The following is a 22,378-nucleotide window of genomic DNA, read 5'->3' as shown; positions in this document are numbered from 1 at the left end:
AACATGTATATACATTTAATTTTTAATGTCAATATTATAGGTGCATACCTGTACTATTTGCACTGTATTTATAATTTGCATTGCATTCTTTATCTAAAATATCTAATATATATTAAATATGCATGATCTAAAAATATATAAAGTTATTTATACATATTTATATATATTTTTGTATCTATTTTCTGTATGTATTGCACATGCAGAGACACTGACAGTGAACTTCACTTACATTTTTTAACTGGATGAATAAGTGGCCTATAAGGTTTTATTTTTTCTGTGTTATTATTATTACTATTATTATTATTATTATTATTATTATTATTATTATTATTATAGCAAGCTGTTCTGAAAGCAAACAGAAGAGAAAAAAATCTAAATTATAAATGTTTTATTTCATAGTTAGCTATTGGATATCTTCTTAATTTATTATTTTAGATTAAATTTAAGGTCACCGATAAAAATGTTGATGATGAGACAATTTTGGTTGATTTTTTAAAATTTATTTTTATTTTTATTTATTTTTTACACCTTTTTTCAACTGTATATAATAGGTTGATGTTTAAAGGTTTATGTCAGTTTAGAGGCTGAGGCTGGTGGTTTTCAGATATTGTCCAAGTTAGATGTATGTCAGATGTACATCATACCAGGAGAAATATAGTTGTTTTCTTTCAGTTTGGACGCGTCTTAAGGAGAATTTCTTACCTGCTTTGTGGAATGTAAGGGGCTGTACCGCTGCTGTCCACAGTAAGAACCGACGCCACCATAAATAGCTCGCTAGCCAGTTGTTTTGGGAGAAGAAGAAAAGATCAGCAAGCGGAAGAAACAGCGGATTTGGTTTCGGCTAGAATTCAGTTTATGGTCCTGGTGGTTTAGGTATTTTTTTTAAAACACATTTTCAACAATGTCGACCCCGGCAAGGAGACGGCTTATGAGAGATTTTAAAAGGTACCGCAGCGTTTTGGCATTCATCTCTGTTTTTGTGTGTAGCGAGCTAGCTAGCAGCGTTAGCCGACGATGCTAGCTTAGCTTAGCATTAGCCGCAAACAATACTGTACATAAAGCCAGGCAGGAGAAATTGTGGAACAAACTCTTGATTTTTGTGGTTTGTCTTGACACTTTGGCGTCTTATTTGGTGACCAAGAAGCTACGGGGTGGTTTAAATGTTATTTTTTCGATATCCTGTGGTGATAGTTTTGATTCATGCAGTGTTTTGTATCCAGGGAATAGCGTCAGTCTGTTCATTTTTCTTCGGCAGTTTGTTTATTGGTGTGGGTGCAATTTTAGCTAGCTGAGGTGAACGGAGGTAAAAGAAATCTAACTGGATGACAGGCGTGTGGAAAAAAAATCAGCAAACCGTTTGTCTTGCCTCAACTGGCCCTGATTAGAGGCTAAATGTGACGGGATTTATCTTTTTATTCCGCCCAGTCTGCAGGCTACGGGGGTTTAAATGGTGCTACGAAACAGACAGAAATGTTCCAAACAGCCCGTTAGCATTTTGGTCTCAATTCCCTCCTTGGCAGCAACGTGGCTTGCAGGTGTTGCACAACTCGGGGTTTGTGGTCGGGGGTGCTGCGTTTGCATGTCACTGTTTAGCATAGCAAGACACGTCCCTGCAACCTCTACCTTATTCCTCTTTTTCTTATTTGATTAGACTCTCGGTCTCTGTATTCTGGTGGTAAAATCACAGAGGGAAGGCTAATATGTACTTTTAAATGTTATGAGATGATATACCAGGTGGAGACATACAAACAGGTGACCAGTTAAAGGTAAACCTATCATACATCCCTCATTGGATGTTTTGGTTGTGGCTCTGTCTGACACTTTGGTCCAAAATTTCCCTTAGGTATTTCAGGTGCATTGACATCAAGTGACTGAAGGCTGTAACTTTGCCTAGAGCACAGTGTCTCACACCTTATTTTGCTCTGAAATGACATGAAAATGGTATCGGTCGGTATCATGTTAAAATCTGAAGATTTCTAGGCTCAGCCTCCAATATTTCAAGATCCTGAAAAAAGCCTCTGCTGTAGGGCTCAAGGGTTCATTTGTTTGTATATTTTTAGATCTTCAAAAGAAAACAAGAAATGGAAAAACTTTCTGAAAGAATATTATAACAATATAATGTGTTTTTAAAAATATCAGTGATAGCTGGGGCAAAATACCATCCAAATTCAAGGCTTAAACTTATTTTAAATACCTCTGTGGGGCAATCATTTAGCCTACCAGTAGTCAAAAGTCTTCTCAGTCAGTGTCACAGGATTGTTTCACCAAATCCTATACAACATCTCTACCTTGTGCTTCTTTTTTCAACTATTTGAGTAGACTATTGATACATGATCTCTGTGTTCTGGTGTAAAGGATCATTTGAGACTCTTGCTGTGAAGACAAAAAGAATATGTTCCGTCTTCCTGGGAGAATCACACCTGGCAGGGCGCTGCTTGTAATACCTGCTATCCTCAATCTGTTGCCTCGCTCCATATGGCATCCTACAGCATGTGCGTGTGTATGCCGTTCACACACACCTGTCAGTGGAAAAAGATGCTAAGCTATTCTACTAAGAACAGCCGTTGATGCGGGGCGGATAAGGTGTCAGTGTAACTCTATTCTGCTGTGCCAGTCCCCAGGTGGTCAGCTGTAACACCGAGGCAAGGAAAACACAATTGCACATGCCCAGATCCACCTGTGTGTTCACACCGAGGCAGGCTCGTTGAATTCACTCTTGCATGATGTTGCTTAACCTCAAATGTTTGATCTGTATGTTGACTTATTTGCACAATATGCTTCTGGACCGCTACGCTGTTGTGGGATGTTTTGGCTCAGTCATTTAGACGTGAAATAACACTTGAGTGTGCAAGCACTGCTGAAATTAGCATTTTTTCCAGCTCTCAGTCAATTCAAAAGTATTCACTTTACATTTAAGAAACTCTCACTTTCTTTTCTTCTCAGAATGTATTTTTAGAAGCAATTTACATGAGAAACCAAAACTTTTAGTACCTTCGGTTTCTGTTTTCAGTCTGTTTTGGGTTGATAATGACAAGCTAGAGAAACATTTCCCCTATCTGAATGATATTTTAGCACAGTTGAAAGCTCATTGACGCAGAGAATGAGTTTTTAAAACTGGGTGTTTGGTTTCACTAGATCAGTTCTGACAGACTCTAGTCAAACAAATTTTATGTGTTACTGAAGGACTTCCTTGACCTCAGTGTTTTTGGAAATTATACTAGTGCTATAAGTAATACTTATTTTCATGATTTGATAAAGTTAAATGTTAGCTGTCGAGTGTTTTAACAGTCGAGTGTGTTCTGTGAAATGACACAAAGAGTTCAAGCGTCCGTCTGATTTTGTCCAACAATATCAAACCCGGAGATATTCAGTATGTATAAAGCAGAAAAAACAGAAAATCCTCCCGTTGTGATGAGAAATAATTTGCTTCAAATATCAGAACAGTTGATATTTTATTTCCTGAACCGCCGTGCCATCTCCTTCTAACCCCCAAGCCTGTCCCATACTTATCCTAATCTGCCGTCTGCAGACTCATCAGTAATCCCCGGTTTCCAAGTAAAATAAAGTAACTATCAGTCCATCTAGTAGACGAGTTGAGTGGAGCATCCCTCTACCGGCTGAGAGCTCAGGCAGATTACCGTAAATGAGGTTAATTGCAGTGGGTCTGTCTGCAGCGAGGGACTTGGACATGGATCTGCACTCACACACAGACACACAAATCAGCCTACCTTGTTTTATAGCTGTAAGCTCTTATTAAACCAGCTTTTATACCAGGCATGGGATTGTAGGCCTGAATAGTCTGCGGTGATTCCTGGACCTGGCCTACATGCATTAGTGATCTGACGCACGGCCTTAAATGTGGCACAGTAATGCATCCTGAGTTTGTGAGCCTGTTCTGAAGAGTGGAGCTGTTTCCTACGCTGCCTTTGTATTTGTCATGCGGGTCCAGTCTATCAGAAACCTGTGTAATAAGCCTGGACGCCGTTGTCGGAAAGTTAATTTGAAACGTTGACCTGCGACACCTGTCTGTTTTGATTTGTTGACGCCTTTGTTGCTAGGCAGTTGTCGCTGTGGCATTTTTGCACCACGCTTCAGAGATCATTTGTCAGGCAAACCGCTTCGGGCAGTTTTCGTTTGTGCGACTTCGACTAACGAGTATTTTCAGTGACTAGTAATCCTTCGGTGATCGTCTCGGGGTTGTCGGATGAATCACTTGGGCATAAAAAGAAGACAAACGAACAGAGGTTTCTAGAAACAGTAATGTCTGATGAACCCAATAAACAGTGTTCCCCCTTTTGGCCTAAGCTAACCTTAGGCCAACACGTCTTCATAGGTTTTACTTTCACATTCCACTCTTAAAACAATGAAAAGCCTTGAGGTGTAGAAATGACAGGGAATTTAAGGTACATTCCAGCTGTCAGTCAATAATTACCCCAGCTTGGACAGTTTCCCAGTTGTGCAGCTTTTTTCAGTTTCTGTTTTGAGACAAATCAAACATTTTTTTTATTCTCTGACATTTTCAACTGTTGTGAATAATTAATTGAAAAAATTCATTTAGTTGGAGCCCTACTTTGTCTACATTTTTCGCCTTGTTAGTGATGTAAACGGTCATTCAGTTATTAATTTTTTATATATATATAGATTTTTTTTTTTAGTGTTTTAGACATTTACAACAACAATATATACAAATCACAACAAACAGAAAACTCCCATCCTAAATAACACTGACAGAATTCCAGAAATGAATATGCAGTGCCCTTTAAGAGGAAACAGTTAAAGGGAAGTAATTACAAGTTAAAGCTCAACAAAGGCAAAGTTGGAGAGCTTTTGTAAGTATGCAACAGTGGCCAGACTCTCCAGAAGTCTTCAGGTTTATGATTCAGATCAGTTTTTCCAAAGGGAGGAAAGCTAAAAATCTGTGATAATCGCATATCAACTGTAGGGGTTTGGGGAGCAGACCACCACAATAACATACATTTCTTCATAAGAAATAAAAGAACTGTTAACGAGGACCTAATATCTGTATCGGAAAGAATGCCTAGTGTCTGATTTAACAAATAAAACAAAGCGGACTGTGTGAAGTTTGCCAGCGAGTTCTTGGATCACAGAGTGTACATCTTTCCAAAGTGACTGAATATGACCAAAACAAATGAATAAATGTCCCCTTATAGGCTTGACATTTGTAACAAAGGTTCAACCCGCCAGAGAGCATCCTCTGGAGACAAACGGGTGTAAATTTTGTTCATGTAGTGAAATTGAATTACTTTTTGGGAATACCCCATCACAGATCTTGGACCACTTTTTAAATCCAAATGTTAGCCTCAGGTCATGCTCCCAAAGCAGCCAATTTTTAAAATTTTAAATGAAGTGGTATCTATTTCTACTCCTCATTGACCAATTTGGTGTTTTGTTTCAAGGCTGATACCAAATATTAGTAATCAAGGAGAAGTGAGCGTCAACAGAATATTTTTCATGATGTATATAACTCATCAGAAAGTGCTGTAGGTGGGGCGTTGCTCATCTTGTGTTTATTTTATCGGTAGTCTATTTTATAAAAAATGACAATACAGACAATAACGGAGATGGGTACTGACGATCCGGAGCGTTCATAATTTAGACTTATTTTTGATCATCGTTCTGTCATCTCGGTGATGGATGGAGGCTAACGTAACAAACATGCCTCTCCTCTCTTTCAGGGTTTGGGTATCAGTCTGAGGTTTATCCGATAAACTGATCATGACTCCGTTAGTGAGAAGTCGTTTCAGGTGACGATCGACTCGGTGGCTAAAAGGCTTCAGAGCATTGAGGTTCATTGAGGATACAGTCACGGTACCGCGGTCCTTCAGATAAGAGCTCACACTGTGGCTTATGTTAGCTGACATGTGACAGCAGGATGGGCAGCGTGGAGTTGATCCTGCTGGCCTCACTGTCTGTTGAAAGTCATGTTGATACAGCAGTTCGTGTTTTGACTGATAATTATCCTGCAGTCAAGGTGTTAATTAAAATCTCGCGCTCTCACCCATCCTTGTCTCTCCCTCTGGCTTCTTCTTCCCTTCCTTTCTTGTCCTTTTTGGCCATCATTCTCTTTCGTCTGCTTCTTTTCTTTTCTCTTTTCCTCTCATGTTTCTTCATCTTGTGCCTCGCTTTGAGGTCTTGTTTTTTTGCCTCCCCCTCCTCTGTCCTTTTCTTGATGTCTGTCTCCCTCTCTGCCCATTTCTTTTGTCCTTTTCCCCCCCTAACGTCTCTTTCTTTCTCTCTGTGTCTTATCCAGACTTCAAGAAGATCCTCCTACCGGTGTGAGTGGAGCACCATCAGAGAACAACATCATGCTTTGGAACGCTGTTATTTTTGGGTGAGTCATGCTCTAAATCCAACTCCGCCCTGCTGTCTTCTCTGTGCCACTGTGATGGTGATGCACAGACTCTACAACCCACCCACCCACCCCGGTGCATTCTCATTCCCCACGTCCTCCTGCTTCTTTTTTTTATAAAAAGAAATGTTGATTACAGAAGTGATTGCTGCACAGAGCAGTCTGGAGAATGAGCCACAGCAGGTGCTCACAGGAGGAACAGGCTGGGAGACACTCGAGTTGATGGGACGGAGAAAGTGTCTTAAGAAAGAAAATCTACATCAACCCAAAGTTATTTTTTGTGTGCTTGTCATATCTCTGCTGGTGTATAATTTGCAGTGCAGTTGAAGAAGAGAGCAGGAGAATGACTCATTAAAAAGCAAGAAGGAGCATGCTTTTTTAAAGAATTCTGAAGAGAACTAGTGGTACAAATTCTAGTCGGAGCAAGATTTAATAAAACAACGTAAATGCGAGCAGATTAGATCGACGAAAGTAACTGAAAACCCAGCAAGGAGCGACGAGGTGCAACAAAAACAAACCAGAGAAATACACATGGGCTTGTACAAGTAAACTTGATAATAGTTGCTCACTTAATTCAAAGGGGAAGCTGCTGGAAATGCAAAATATGAAGGCAGCTGTTTTAATTGGCCCCTTAACACACACTGCATGAATGTGAAGAGCGGAGTAAATAAAGACTCTGGTGTCTGTGCAGAGCGTGTAGTCCTCAAAGGAGCGACCGCAATGGTTCCTCTTTCAACAAGAAAAGGTCTTGGTGGGGATTAAGCAGTGGGAATTGTTGGAATTTTGGAAATTTATTTCTCCCTCTCTTCCTTCTGCAGGCCTGTGGGAACACCATTTGAAGATGGTAAGTTCTACATTTTGATTTAATTATATGCAGGCTCATGTTTGTCTAAGCTCTGGATTGGATTGTGAGTCGCATTTTTCAGTCTATTTATTACAGCCTTCTTTGGTCGTGTGTTGTGAAAATACAGAAGCCAGAAATCAAGACTTAAACATCTAGATCACAGGTGTCAGACTGATTTTAATTAAGTCCAGTTTGATCGCAAGTGAGCTGGACCGGTAAAATCACAGCATAGTGACCGATAAATAACGACAACTCCAAATATTTCCTTTTGTTGTAGTGCAAAAAAAGTATGTTCACATATAAGGAGTTATCTTATTACAAAACATTATAAACAACCTGACATTTCTTAAGAAAATAAGTTAAATTTCAACAGTGTTATGCCTCACTTTATCATTTACACATCTTACAGATCAGAATGTCTAAAAAGACACAAAGCATTTAGTCACAGGTATCTGGACCGAGTGGCAGTATTTTACTTAAAAATGACAAAAGCTCTATTTTCCTCCCTGTATGTTTCTTCATTTTAGAACCTGCTGATTTGCATAAGAACACGGTTACTTTGCAGTTACATAAATGTTACTCCTGAAACCAACTGTATCCAGTAGATCCTACCTACAGTTTTCACCTGGTCTACGTTTAAATGCATTAAAATCAGAGCTGCCAGTCGACTCTTTAACTGATTATTGATTACTGTAATTGAGAGTTAATGTTTAATGTAAGTTTTACTTGCTGTGTAAATGTGTATTTATCTGGTTATTATGCTTTCTTGCTTCTTTAAATCCATATTAAGTGCTTTGTTTGCTGCTTGTTGATGTGATGTACCTCTGTATGATGCATGCATCTGTGCACTTGCAGGCATTTTTTCCTCATACACACATTTTTCTGCTCGTAATAATGACTGCAGTCTGCAGCGACTCCAGGTTTATTGTTTTCTGTTAGTCATCTCCCTCCTTTATTACCCCTTTAGCCTGCAGAATCGACATCTCTGCTCCAGCAGAGGACCAGCTCATCATTCTAGTCGAGCTGGTGATATTTATAGTAATGTAATTGTTTCTCTGACCTCCTTCACATCTGTATTCTCCTTGCAAACCCTCTGTCATTCGTTCTTGCCCTCTTCCTTCCCCCCTCACCTCCTCCTATCTCTGCAGGAACATTTAAGCTTCTGATAGAGTTTTCAGAGGAGTACCCAAACAAGCCTCCCACAGTTCGGTTTGTCTCCAGAATGTTTCACCCAAATGGTAAGCAGCACAGCAGGCCCAACTGATGCAAACCTGATGTGTTTTAACATGGGGAAAAATGCCGGCCTTTCTTTAATTCCTTTTAAATATCAATATGTGATCTATACAAACACGCATTAAATATTTGGCCCTTTTTGCATAGTTTGTGTGTCCCTTATCTCAAGGTTTTGAGTTCCTCCTTTCCTCTTCATTCAGTCAGTTTCCTCCCATTCATCTTTTCCTCTCCCAGTACATAATCAAAATTATTATACAGCTGGCAGCGCACTCGGATGAAGTTGATTTATGTGTGTGTGCGTGTGTTTTGTACAGGCTTCATGATTGCAAGCAAAAATAAATGCATTTGACTCGAGCAGTTTTGGGTTTTATAGACATTCTCCGGCTGTCTGTTTTTGTTTTAAGAGCATCTGCAGCAGATATCTGCATTCACTCTTTACTAAATTGGGAGAAACACGTGCATAGACATATCTTGTGCTACCACGTTGATCTTACTAAGGCTTTTCTTTCTTTATTTTCAGTTTACGCAGATGGCAGTATATGTTTAGACATTCTCCAGAATCGCTGGAGCCCAACGTATGATGTGTCGTCCATACTCACCTCCATCCAGGTCGGTTGGTTTCACCTTCTTTTGGCTTTAAATGTAACCTTCCAAGCCCCAAGCAGTTTGCTGCTGTCGCATTTTTACTCCCATTTTTTTTTTTACTGCAACTTAAAGTCCTGCACATGTATGGAAACAGCACAGCCATGAATAGAAAAAATTAAGAAATTAAAGCAGAATTTCTGAACTGGACAATATTTTCGATGTGCCCACCAGTGTTACTAATACTTGAAAAATTATAGATTTCTTTTTACTACTTCAGTGTTTAATTTGTTTTCATTCTTGTGCAGTTCAGCCTAAAAGTCACTGAGTTTCTGTCATGTGGTTGTTGGTCCCAGCTGAGTCACTGAAAACTCGCTAAGTTGCTCTGAGAAGTGGGAAAGTTTATTTTTTTACACACTCTAAGTGCACTTTGTTTGGCAGGTTTTAAAATGAGACGTGTATAATAAATGTGACATTTTTAAGCTGAGTTTTGGTTAAAATTTTGTAGTTTTTTTTTTTTTTTTTTCACTTTCAGATTTTGTTAAACAATATTTTCATTTTGTTTTTGTCTGGTTTTGGGGTTCAGAGGGTTTAGTCACTTTAAATGAAGCTTAATTTGTGATCTGTTGATGCATCTGTATTTTCTCATGAGTTTCACTGGAAAAACTACCCTGCCTGTCCAAATAAAAAGTCACACACTCTAATATTTTGTTGGACTACTATTAGCTTTGAGTACGGCACTCGTTCACTGTGGCAGCGCTTCAATAAGCTTCTGCAGAATTTGTTTCTGTGCAGAGATGCATTAATTTCTCACCAAGATCTACTATTGATGATGGGAGAGTCAGACCGCTGCACAAAGTCTTCTCCAGAACATCACAAAGATTCTCAGTGGGGCTGAGGTCTGGACTCTGTGGAGGTCAATCCATCTCATGCTCCCTGATCCACTCATTCTCAGTGTGAGCTCCATGAATCCTGACATCTTGGAACATGTCCATCACTCCACTGATGGAAAGACCTGCTTATTCAGTATCTTCAGGAAGTCAGCTGACCTCATTCTTTGGGAACATAACGTTGCTGAACCTGACCAACCCCAGATCATAACCCTAACCCCACAGGCTGGTAGACACTAGACATGATGAGTTCATCACTTCATCTGCCTCTCTTCTTACCCTGATGCCCCCATCACTCTGGAACAGGGTAAATATGGACTCATCAGACCACATGACCTTCTTCCATTGATCCAGAGTACAATGTTTATTGTTTCCTGATTATCCTCACTGATCAGTGGTTTTCTTAGAGCTACAGCTGTTTAGTCCCAATCCTTTGAGTTCCTCTGACATTGTGCATCGCAAACGTTCTTACTTTCACAATTAAACATAGCTGTGATTTCTACTGTTGGTTTCCTACGATCATCTAAGAGTTTGTTCCTGAAAATGATGCTTCTCCACTATCCTTCAGGTTTTAATAATGCAGTTCTTAACCTGGTCTTAGTTTCAGAACTGTCTTTAGTTGTTTTCTTTGCTTGATGCAGGCCAATAATTTGACCCTTCTGAGACAGATTGACATCCTTTCCATGACCAGAGGATAGGTCTTCCAACGTGGTTGTTTCAGAAACGAGAAGCTCCTCACTGCATCAGTCAGTTAGGTGCATCCAACAGAATTGGTGACATGAATAAAGTTCTTCATCCAACTCCCTCTGTCCAGTGTTGCAGTCAAAACTTCTTTGCCTTCCAGACTGGTTTCTTCTTCTAGCACCTTCCTTAATGTAGTTGTTCCTTAGTGGTGTGGAGATGACAGCTCCCATCCACCACGTCCTCAGGTGACAGACAGAGGAACGGCCCTCAGATATGAGGGTTAGCTGCAAGTAGCAGTCCCACTAACAAGGTGCATTAAAGACCACAAACCAAAACCAGGCTGCTGGAGATCCAGAAGGAAACGGCTCCTGTCAGAGAGAGAGCGAAGGACGCTGGAAGTGAGGGAGGTTTTCTGCAGTTTGAGCCACTTAATCCCAGGTTTGGCTCAATTAGCTGACGACTCTCAGCTCCTGAACACTCACACCTGGTGTCCAAGTGGAGGGTCCTCACAAGGGTTACGTGAAGAGCCATTCAGGAAACAGGAGTGGTGATGGCATTGGTGGGTGAACATCAACAGACGGCTGTTTCTGTCACTGATGCCTGTTTGTAGGTGTACAGACGGTCAGAAGTCTGCTACTAAAAATTCATGACTTATTCAGATTTTCCCTGCATCAGCTCAGCTAGAGTTAAATAAGTTGTTGCAGCTTAAATGTATTCACCAATTGAAGGCTCTTTCCTATCTGCTGTTAAATCCAAGTGAGGACTTGTTTTTTTGGCCAGGCAATGTATATCCATACAGGTGCATTTATCAGTTATTGTCTGTATATTTATTGCTCTTGTCTTCATTTATGGGTGTAAAAAAAAATTACTTGTCTGAAAAAAATCCAAAAATTCTGCAAAAAAATCATCCAAATTTCTGACAATTTGCAAAACCTTCAGGAAGAAATTCAAATAATTCTTTAAAAGTTTGCCTTAAGTTTTATTTTTAAAAAATCCCTAAATTTGGCAATAAAATTCTTGTAAATATTTTTTAAAAATGAGTAAAAATCTTCCAAAAAATCCTAAAAATATCTAAAGTGATTACACACATATCTGTAAAAATTTCATGAAGAACATTCACAAAAAATCAACCAAAATCCAGCGAAATTTGCTGGATGTCGGTTGATTTTTTTTTTTCTTCTAATTTTTTTGAATGTTCTTCAGAAACATTTTTAACATTTCTTCCATCAAAAACATTCAAAGATTCACCGAAAATGTGGACATCAGAAGTTTCACTGTAAAAATACCTGTTTTTTCCCCCCATTTTCAAACTTTAAAACGGGTCAATTTTGACCCACAGGACAACACAAGGTTTACCTCACAGGATGTGAATATTTCCATCATTTTTTTCCCCCTCACAGTCGTTGCTGGACGAGCCAAACCCCAACAGCCCAGCCAACAGCCAGGCCGCACAGCTCTATCAGGAAAACAAGAGGGAGTACGAGAAGAGGGTGACGGCCATCGTGGAGCAGAGCTGGGTGGACGTCTGAGCTCCTGCCGCTCTCCTACTCTTCTCTTCATCATCCCAGTACTCCAGTCTCTCATTTTTACCTCATCAAGAGAAAAAGAAAAAAACAACAGCAACTATATCAGAAGAACTCAAGTGCCACCCTGAAAAAAAAAGAAAACCACCAAACCAGAATGGACATTAACTTGCTTGCCAATACATTTTAGGAAAATGAGAGAGAGGGGGGATATCAATCTTTGTGTTTCTTGTCCTTAATTTTACTTTTTTTATTGCATGATGTGAAATAAGTTATTGCTAACAGAATTTGTAATATATCTTTGTTGTTTGGTTGGACTGATGCTGTTAGTGTTTGAGTTTTACAGACCTATTTTTTTTTTTTTCTTTTTTCCTTTGGAAATTTCCCCCCGACTTTTTTTGTATTGTCTGCTGGTGTGCACACAACTTGGCTGTTTTGGAAATTGATGACCAAATCGGTATATTTCTTTTCTTGAAAGCCGTTGGGAAAAACTCCTGAAAATGCTTTTCAGAGTTGGTAGCATCATTACTCTTCAAATCAGCCACAGATACAGCCGATAAAGAGCCATCCCCGCTCTGTTCCGGCAGATCTATTTATTTTAAGAGACGCTGTAGGTTTGGGCTCGCAGACGTCACGGGCTGCAACAGTGCCAAGTCTCCCTTGTGCTGATGAATCATGACTCCCCGGTTTGCCATCGCCGAGCTTTTATTTTAATCATTTCTGCTCCGAAGTAGGAGATAATGTTGGAGGAAAGTAAATATCAACACCAGGATGGACAGTCTTCTCACCACCGTGTCACTAAATGTAATCAAAATGTACGTGGAGCGAAGGAGTTCGCTGGTGAGTGGTGGTGCTTCATTGGTTTAATTAATTCAAGTCAGAAACCTGTGAATGTTTACAACAGCTGGAATCTAGTGGTGAGCAAAGCAGGCTGGGTCTACATTCTTTTCTCCTTTAGTCTTGGTTTTAGTGCGTAATAATAGATAAATAAAATAGAATATGAATGCAGGGGCGTGTTTAGAAATGAGTTCACGCATCCACATGGTTTCCTAATTTCTCTCGCCGCAGAAAGTAAATGACTCCTTTGTTGCTCAGGACGTTTTGTCAGCCCGAATGAAGTGTCAGCGCTTTTGCTCCTTCTCTTAAAGTGACACAGCTGATAAATTAACAAAAAAAGCAGCACTGTCTGGCACACTTCTCAGCTCTTAATAAGCAAACTGTTGCACTCGCTTGTCGTTTGAACCCCGTTACAAGAGTTAAAAAAAAAAAGTTTTCCTCAAGGCTCAAATTGTTTGCACGCCTGCATTCGTTTTTTTTTTTTTAATTTGTTCTTGATACCCAATAAAAATACCACTTGAGCATAAATCCATGAGTTAACCCTGCCCAACTGCAGCTAAATAATCAGTCATCATAAAACACAATTCCCCTTTTCTTAGACAGTAAAAGGTCATATCGTGGCTCATGTCTTATTTCACCTAATAAGCAGAAGGGATATGTTATAAAATTTTGTGAATTAAACAAAAAAAAGTATACTTATAACAATATGCTGTATAAACATAATAAACACATTTTTCAGACTTTGATGCAGGTTGTGTTCATGGTTCTTCCCCCCAATACATAGTTTTTTTTGACATCCATCATTTCCAATGACAGTTTTAATAATTATAAGGAATTTTCAGAATATTAAATGCATTACAACTACCTCTTAGACATTGTATGCTTACTATTTTATCTACCATAATAATTTAGGCTCAAAGCACAAAAATCAATAGAATCTTTATTAAAATTCAAGATGTAATCAAATATTTGTTTTGCTGCATGGTGCTGAAAAAAATAGCTTATGGATTCACTTATCAACCACAAAGTAGCTCTAAAATGTAAAAAGAAAAAGCCCTTTACACTCATCTATACTGGCATTATTTGCAGTCTATCTTTGCATTATTCTTACAGCAATAAAAAACAAACTCATGAGTAGAAAACAAGTCCTTTATTCTGCTTCACAGATTAAGAACATCCAGTCATCTTTCACATGAATTTATACAATAAACACATTCCTCGACACTTAAAAATGCAAAATCATGGTTAGAAATGAGTGAACAAAAAACGATTTGCTGTCCCTCTACAAAAAAGGCCAGTCTTTCTGCTTTTCAAATCCAATATAAATGAGGCAGGATTGTAAAACCATAAAAACATAGTCCAAGCTGATTTGAGGACATCCTGTCTGTGCTTAACAGCTGATCAGTCTTGATCCGAAACTATCGTTCTGATCATCGACCCTGTGACAGAAAAGAGAAATACATGAGGAGCTTTCTTGTTCACCATATCTTTGTGTGTATCGGTGTGTTTCTCTGCAGACCTACCTGTTGCTTCTTCATGATCTCATCTCTCGTCTTGAAAACCGGTGCATCCTCCACCACGATGCCTTCGGCCATTTCCTTCACCCTGTCCAGGAGCTCAGTGCTGTACCTGCCATTAGTGAAGAGAAGTGTTATCTCAGTATAACAACCTTAATTCACCCCTGTGGTTCATGGTTTTTAGAGAAGATTTAGAGAGAAAAATAGACCAAAATAGTAGATGATAATATTGCAAAAAAAATGGTTAAAATGTTATTTTTAATGCCGTTGTTGTTTAATGTTTTTTTTTTTTTTTTTTTTTTACAAAATGCAGCATTTTACATTCATTTAGTAGAAAACTAATCCTTACAGGAAATGTGTATATCTAAAAAATTATAGGACAAATCAAATCACAAAATCTATCAGAAAAATGGCATGTCAACATTTTTTCCCAAATTGTTTAGCTCTACTACCTGTATTAACTTTTTAACAGGTTGTGTTCACTGGACATTACGCAATGTATTGAAACATTACCACAGGAGACGCCCTCAAAAGCATGACTGTCGCATGGATTTCAAAAACCCCTGACACAACAGTTCAAACCCTGGGTCACACACACAGCAAAACATATGAGGTGTAGTTATTAAGTAACAAGACTGGGTTTATGTCAGTCAAACCACAGCCCACATGTCTGAATTACGTTGTGAAACCACTGACACAACACTTTAAACCCTGGTTCTGACATCCTTAAGTTAATCCTAAACTGCAGCCTTTGAAATTTGCTATGTGCATATCTTTAACTTGTGATTTCAATTTGCAATACTCCTCTTAAGATTAGTAGAAGTTTAGATGTGGCTTCACAAAGTTTGGGAAAAGGTAAATCAAGCAAAAGTATGTATCTTTTCCTGTTGAGCTTCAGTTGTGAGGAGATAGGAACAAAAGAGGGATTTTTGGATAATAAAAACTATAATGTATTAAGAATCTGACTTGATTAATGAAGCCTCAAATAAGATGCAGGATTTTTTTTTTTTTTTTAAAAGTCCTAAAATCATAAGATTTAAAGGACAGACAAAAATACAATTTGGTGCATGAAAATCAACACTACTGAAAGAAACACAGACACTAAGAAGAAAACTAAAATTGAGGTAAACTCAGGAAAGGCTCTCGAACAAATGTTACGAGTGGCTATTTTTTTGGAAAGAAAAAAATTAAAATGTCTGAATCTATCCTTTAAAACTCTGCAGAGCTGTGTTGTTGTTGGTCGTTTGGCGGCCGGAGAGGACCGCAGTGAGTCCGATACAGCGCTAAAAACACAACACGAAGAAGAAGCCGTGCTCCAAAATACAGCAGGGTAAATTGCACAAAATTATATATTATAAATTATTAGCTTTAACGTCAAGAATTTTAATGACCTCACATGAGAGGAAATATTTAATTTGTTTAGTTTTAATGTCGAGTTTGGTAAATATATTACAGAGGAGCGGTCAAGTCCAGCGCTAAGTTGCTAGCTTAAATGCTAAACTGTGACTAAACATGCAAAGCGAAGGTATTTATAACGGCTAATATCGCAGTTTTATCTCCGTCAGTTTACGGAAAATATAAGAGCTGTCCGACAAAAACGGCGAATTTAGTCCTAAAAACACGTTGTTTACTTACCGACAGCCGAGGAAAACGTTGTTTGCCCAGACCATGGACAAGGAGAGGAGCTGGTCCAGCTGCTCGTCGTCGAAGTCGCCTATGTTCCGCAGGATGAACTCCCTCCGCGGCTCCCAGTGCTTCTCGCTCTCCCAGTAGCCCCGATAAGTCTCCACCTGGTCGGCTACTGCTCTGTTTTGCTGAATGAAATCCTCCACGTCCAACTTAGACATCTTGCTCTTCCTTTGGTGGAGTCAACGAAGGCTGTTTCCTGTTTTCCAAGCGGGTCTTCGAGGTTGTTTTTCTGCTGAACGAGTTTTAAACAGCGCCACACAGTGATGGAGGTTAGTGCTCAAAGTGCGACATGGCGACTCGTTAAATTCAAGTTTAGTTCAAGTGCAAGACCACTCTGAAGTATAAGTGTCATTTTAGGAGGTAAACAGTTTACTAATGGGGTTAACTGAGGGACTTTTGAAGTCCATGGGATATATCTTGCATACGTTTGTATTTAAAGTTAAAAAAATGTTTTTTATGGTTATGTTCATCATGTCTTTACAGATTCTATAATTATTCTGTAAAAAAAATCACTTATTAATAAAAAAATGACTGGATATCAGTAAAATGTCAACTGTTACAAAAAAAATCCAGTAATTATATATTGACCCACCCAGAATGACTTGAAAATGATCCAGAATTATGGAAAATTAGTCCAGAATGACTTGAAGACACAAAAAATGATCTAAAATGACGAGAAACTATCCAAGCTGACATAAAGCTTGTTGGAAATGGCAAAAAAAAAATTGTCCAAAATGACTAAAAAATGATAGCATATTATCTGACAAGTAACTTTTTGGGTAACTTTGTTGGATAATTTGCTCTCTCAAATCTGAAGTTATTGCAGCAAATTTATCAAGTGAGTTTATTTATAAGCCTGTTTAAAATGTGTGATTTTGTATGATGTCATATAATCAGATAGAAAGCAGCTTTTGTTGTACTACACTGGCTCAACTAAACTTACAATATGCTTACATTTCAGAAAAGAAAAAAAATACTCTGTACATTTTTATAAAGGCGTTCTACGAGATTATTAACTGACCCACTGAACTCATTTTGTGTGATTTCTTCTCTTTTCTTTTTTGGCTTTATGGTAAAGTGGCATGTCTGAAATATAACAACAACAACAACAATAATTATCAGGAATATGATTACATAATGCTAAATTTACAATAACAAAATACTTTTCATTTTTCCTCACAGTAGAACTCTTTCACTGAGGACCAAAAACTGATGAGATTATTTTTACCTAGACACTGGCACTGATGCCCCTAAACTAAGTGCATCCGTCTCTAATGTTAATTATACCTGCTGCTTTTCCACTGACATGTCAACATATTTGCTGTGAGGACTTCCTGGCTGTATTAGTCTTTTAAAATTGAAGAAGGCTACTCGGAGTCTTTTCACTGCTGCCAGTGAGCCTCTCTGGCCATCCGTAGACTGCAGGTGGGCCAACAGCTTCAGGCTTCTTTGGCATCTTGCTCCCCCTTCGAGCGCCGTCTTTCCATGTTTCTTGCTTTGCCAAAAGATGTAAAATTCACAGAGCAGGTAGTGAAATATCTACACCACACACACACTCAGTCAGTCAGTCAGTCACTTTCATGTTTCTGCCTTCTTCTCACTCGAGTGAAATCTACACTTGACCAGCCTGCCAGGAATGATCAGAGAGAAACACTGGACTTTTAACCTCCAGTCTGTGTAAAGAGGCTTATGAGCAGTCATTCAGGCTCACAAATATGCACAAACACACTCACGTGTGGCCTCCTTTTCCCTCTCTGGAGACAGATATGTGCCCAGCAAGAATCTCCTTTCCTTCTAACTTTATCATTCACTCAGAGTGGAGGTTTGGGGCTTGTTTTGACATGAAGTCATTGATATGCAGAAGGATTCCAGTGGAAGGAACATGAAGTCAGAGGGACGGACAGAAACACCAGCTCACTGCTCTGTCGCTGGGTGTGTTTCCAGAGCACATAAAGTCAGGTAAATGCTACGTATAGGAGGAAAATACAGGACTCAGTCTTATTACCTTACTGTGAACTAAAACTGAATTCACTTCTTTTCATTTGAAAGCATTAAAAAGGAATTCAAATTATTTTTGGACTACTTTATAATAACTACTTTATTTATGTAGGACCATTAACCCTCCTGTTATCTTCATTTACCGGCACCAAAAAATATTGTTTCCTTGTCTGAAAAAAAAAAAAAATAGAAAAATTCTACAAAAAAAATTACCCAATTGTCTGAAAATTTGCAAAACCTTCAGGAAGAAAATTCCAACAACTCCTTAAAAGTTTCCCTTATAATTTTATTTAAAAAATCCTCCAAATTTGGCAAGAAAATTCTTGTAAATATTTTCAAAAAATGAGTAAAAATCTTCCCAAAAAATCCTAAAAATGTCTAAACTGATTACATATATGTCAGTAAAACTTCCAATATTTTCTTTAAGAACATTTTTAATACTTTGGAATGACCAAAAGGGATCCACCTGAGGATCTAAGGCTGCCAGCAGGCTCATAAGGGGTCAGCAGATCAGAAATGTAGCTTGTTTTCACTGCAAATTTTAGCTTTTCATTCTGTGTGGACATAAACAATCACAAACAAATCTTCAGTGAGAAAATCATTTACGTTTTAAGCTACTAAAGTGGAAATTTTCCACTTAGAATATCATAGAGTTATTGAATTACCTAAACGTCTGAAATCTGTATCGGAGTGGAACCCAGAGAAAACCGAGCAGGTTGGAACAAATGCCAGACGTGAAAAAATGAACTAATGTCTGTGCAGCTCTAAGCAGGAGTCTTTTTTTCCAGTGTGACAGGTCTGGTGAGGATTGAAAACATTAAAGCGAGCTGATTAAAGGACCGTCTCACCGGTGGAGATCCACTCTGGGCCACATGTAAAGCTAATCCCAAACTCCAGGCTGCTGTGAATTTGAGTTGCTTTGTGAATCTAAAATAATTAGCACGCCACTCCGGTTCAGCTTAACTTGATTGACTGTAAAGAAGGCCAACGCGTTAAGCAGCTGTAACGTTTGTTAATTAACGTCTTAATTTAAGCATCTCTTTGGTCAGATACAAGAGAAGTAGATTCAGTTTCATTGGGTTTGTCGAAGTTGACAATTATGAGCAACCGAAATTTAGAACCAAAATAAAAACCTTATGATGAACGAGTCAGACTACAGCCTCCAGTGTTTCTGTTGGATTTATTTGTAAGCTGTAAAATGTTTTTTGACATTCTCCCTGTTTGCCTTTTAAACATATCACAGATGTTTCAGCTTCCTCCTGTTTTCCATGCAGCTCTGAACACTGTAATTTTATTTCCACACAGTGTCAGTTTACCATAAGTGGAAACAAAACTGGTACTCGACAAGCAGCGTTCACACACTGACATGACAGAACAGGGAAGCACTGTTTGCGCTCTTTTTTTCTCCACATATCCATGTAATAACACTCATTTTAAACTCTTAACTTGTAGCTCCTGGGTCAATATATAATTTTGGGACGTTTTGTGACAGGTATAGTTGACATTTTTGCTGTTTTTAGGCCTAAAATCAACAAAAAAAGTCAAAAGTCCCTCAATTACATATTGATCCAGACAATTTTTGAGTCATTTTGGACCACTTTTGAGTCATTTTCAAAGAATTTTATGTCAGCTTTCTCATCATTTTGGATAATTTTGGTATCTTTGGGATAATTTTCAAGCCATATAGGACAAATTTCATGTCATTCTGGGCTAATTTTCTGTAATTATTAATAATTTTCAAGTCATTTTGGAGAATTTCTGAGCCATTTTGGGCAAGTTTTGAGTCATTTTGGACAATTTTCTTGTCATTTTCAACAAGTTTTACATCAGCTGGGATCTTTTCTCATCATTTTGGATCATTTTTGTGTCTTTGGGATAATTTTCAGGTCATTTAAGACAAATTTCTTGTCATTCTGGACTAATTTTCTCTAATTATGGATAATTTTCGATTAATTTTGGACAGGGTTTATGTCAGCTTGGATTGTTTTTTGTCATTTTGAATAATTTTTGTGTCTTTGGGGTAATTTTCAAGTCATTTAGGACAAATTTCACATCATTCTCGATTAATTTTCTGCAATAATGCATCATTTTCAAGTCATTCCGGATGAGTCAATATATAATTGCGGGACTTTTTATAACATAGTTGACATTTCAGTGGTATCCAGTCATTTCTTATTAATCAGTTATTGTTTCCCTAATAAATAATTATGGAATTTGTAAAGACATGATCATAATGAACATAAAAAACATTAGTTTTCTTACTTTTAATAAAAATGTATACAAAATATATACCATGGAAAAGTCCCTCAGTTATACACTGAGCCTCCTAATCTTAACACTAGATACTAGAGTCTGTTTCTATATGACGTGTTCCCTCTAAAATGTTCTCACCTCCGACATTTTTTCTGTTTTCCTTCCTCATGACTCAGCCCTACAATGACAAGAAAATTCACAAGTACATGCACACCCACTTTCACCTCCTCTCAAATTCCCCCTGAAAAAAACCACCGGCGGTGCTCCTGGGTATGTTGTATTTTGGGCAGCTTCCAAGTCATACAAGTCACTGCTTTATTGAGTGAACTAACCCATTAAGTTTATGGCCTCGCTCTCCCCCTCTCAGCCTGAAATATACACTGATGCTGAAATAATACACTCTGTTCCAGCCAGCTTTGGCAGACAGCCGTTCTTGATGAGTCACCTAATGTATGCTTACTCAGGAGAAAACTATAATTGGGAAACACGCAGACAACAGGTAGGCCTTCCAGCCTGGGGGAGCGCCAGTGAGGAAGAATGAACTCGCTCTGTGAAGTGTCTGAATATCAACTGTGAGTAGAGGGACAAGAAAGAATGAGGGTTGTTTGAGGAGCATAACAAACCTTCAACAAATGTTTATCGGGGTGTTTGGAACCCACAGCACAGCACAGACTTCAAAAGCTGCACTCTGTTGAGCAGTTAATTTGAGGAATGCCTTTAAGTTTCCATTCAATTTCATGCTTTAACTCATTTGCTGATGTTCCCTCTTCCCATTTTGTTGAGTGGTGTGCAATAGCAGCAGCAGCTCTAACAGAACAGCTGTTTAAATTCAAGTGACAAAGCCCTTTAGCAAATGTAGGACTTACACGGATATCTCATTGCTATGGATAGAGACCACAATTATAACCTTACTCAAGTATTTATGATCTTTTCTGAATCTTTTTTAGCCTAACCAAACCTCAAGCTGGAATTGTGATCCTACAGAAATACAGTCATGGAAAAAATTATTAGACCAGCCTTATTTTCTTCAATTTCTTGTTTGTTTTAATGCCTGGCACCACTAAAGGTATATTACCTTAAGAATATCAGTACTGAATCAGTACTAACACCTGTGTGGATCATGTGACTAAAACAGACAGAAAAGAAAACATGGAATGCCTGAAACCTGTTTTTGGCAGTACAATGCCATAGTTATTAATGGAAATGATGGTGGTTATTGTCAAGAAAACTGTGGAAAATGTCTAGATGTCAGCTCTGACAGTAAACTCTTATGAGCTATTTTTGTTGTTATCATTATATTTGTCCAAACTAATGTACCTTTAGTTGCTCCAGGCTTTAAAATGAACAAGAAACTGAAGAAACCGAGGGTGGTCTCATCATTTTTTCCATGTAAACATGCACTGTGCACAGAAAGCCGTTGATCATGGGAACCTGCATCTTCTGGAAGCTGACTGGCTGATTCAATATTTTTCTTGCCCCATGATTGTCAGCATCGTCACCTCCCAGCAGAAAGGTTCTTCTCTGTGGAGTTTCCATGTTCTCCCTGCACCTGTGTGGGTTTTCTCCAGGTGCTTCCTCCCACAGTCCATCAACATACATAGCAGGTTATCTGGTGATTCTGAATCGGCCGTAGGTGTGAATGCGAGTGCTCACGGTTGTTTGTCTCTTTGTCTTGGCCCTGCGATAAACTGGCGACCTGCCCAGGGTGTAACCCGCCTCCCACCCAGTGTCAGCTGGGATAGACTCCAGCCCCCCCCCCCCCCCCCCCCCCCCCCGCAGCCCTCTGCAGGATAAAGTGGATGTAGCTAATGGATGGATGGATTTCAGCAGCGCCATAAGTAATCTTGCAGCAGAGCACAGGAAAATAAATCACCTTTGAAAACTGTTCATATTGTTGCCAGACTTGTCATTGTCCGCCCATTTACCTTGATCAAATTCAGACCTCTTCTGCAGCTTCT

The 22,378-nt window shown here is 38.7% G+C and overlaps 2 protein-coding genes across 2 annotated transcripts; one reads left to right on the top strand and one right to left on the bottom strand.

The window, feature by feature from the left end:
- Positions 1 to 658: 658 nt before the first annotated feature.
- On the top strand, positions 659 to 13,709 carry ube2b (ubiquitin-conjugating enzyme E2B (RAD6 homolog)). The gene is made up of 6 exons (XM_022190919.2): positions 659 to 945; positions 6,272 to 6,352; positions 7,189 to 7,214; positions 8,363 to 8,452; positions 8,968 to 9,056; positions 12,004 to 13,709. Exons 1-6 carry the CDS (start codon positions 902 to 904, stop codon positions 12,130 to 12,132), a joined length of 459 nt encoding a protein of 152 aa, XP_022046611.1. The 5' UTR covers positions 659 to 901; the 3' UTR covers positions 12,133 to 13,709.
- A 389-nt stretch (positions 13,710 to 14,098) lies between these two features.
- Positions 14,099 to 16,380, bottom strand: cdkn2aipnl (CDKN2A interacting protein N-terminal like). Its single transcript, XM_022190920.2, has 3 exons — positions 16,116 to 16,380; positions 14,487 to 14,592; positions 14,099 to 14,402 (listed from the first exon to the last, which is right to left on the bottom strand). Exons 1-3 carry the CDS (start codon positions 16,325 to 16,327, stop codon positions 14,394 to 14,396), a joined length of 327 nt encoding a protein of 108 aa, XP_022046612.1. The 5' UTR covers positions 16,328 to 16,380; the 3' UTR covers positions 14,099 to 14,393.
- Positions 16,381 to 22,378: the final 5,998 nt, after the last annotated feature.

Source organism: Acanthochromis polyacanthus, chromosome 17 (assembly GCF_021347895.1).
Source record: "Acanthochromis polyacanthus isolate Apoly-LR-REF ecotype Palm Island chromosome 17, KAUST_Apoly_ChrSc, whole genome shotgun sequence".
Lineage (NCBI taxonomy): Eukaryota > Metazoa > Chordata > Actinopteri > Pomacentridae > Acanthochromis > Acanthochromis polyacanthus.
Note: the sequence above shows the minus strand (reverse complement) of the source record. Positions and strands in the feature narration are given on the sequence as shown.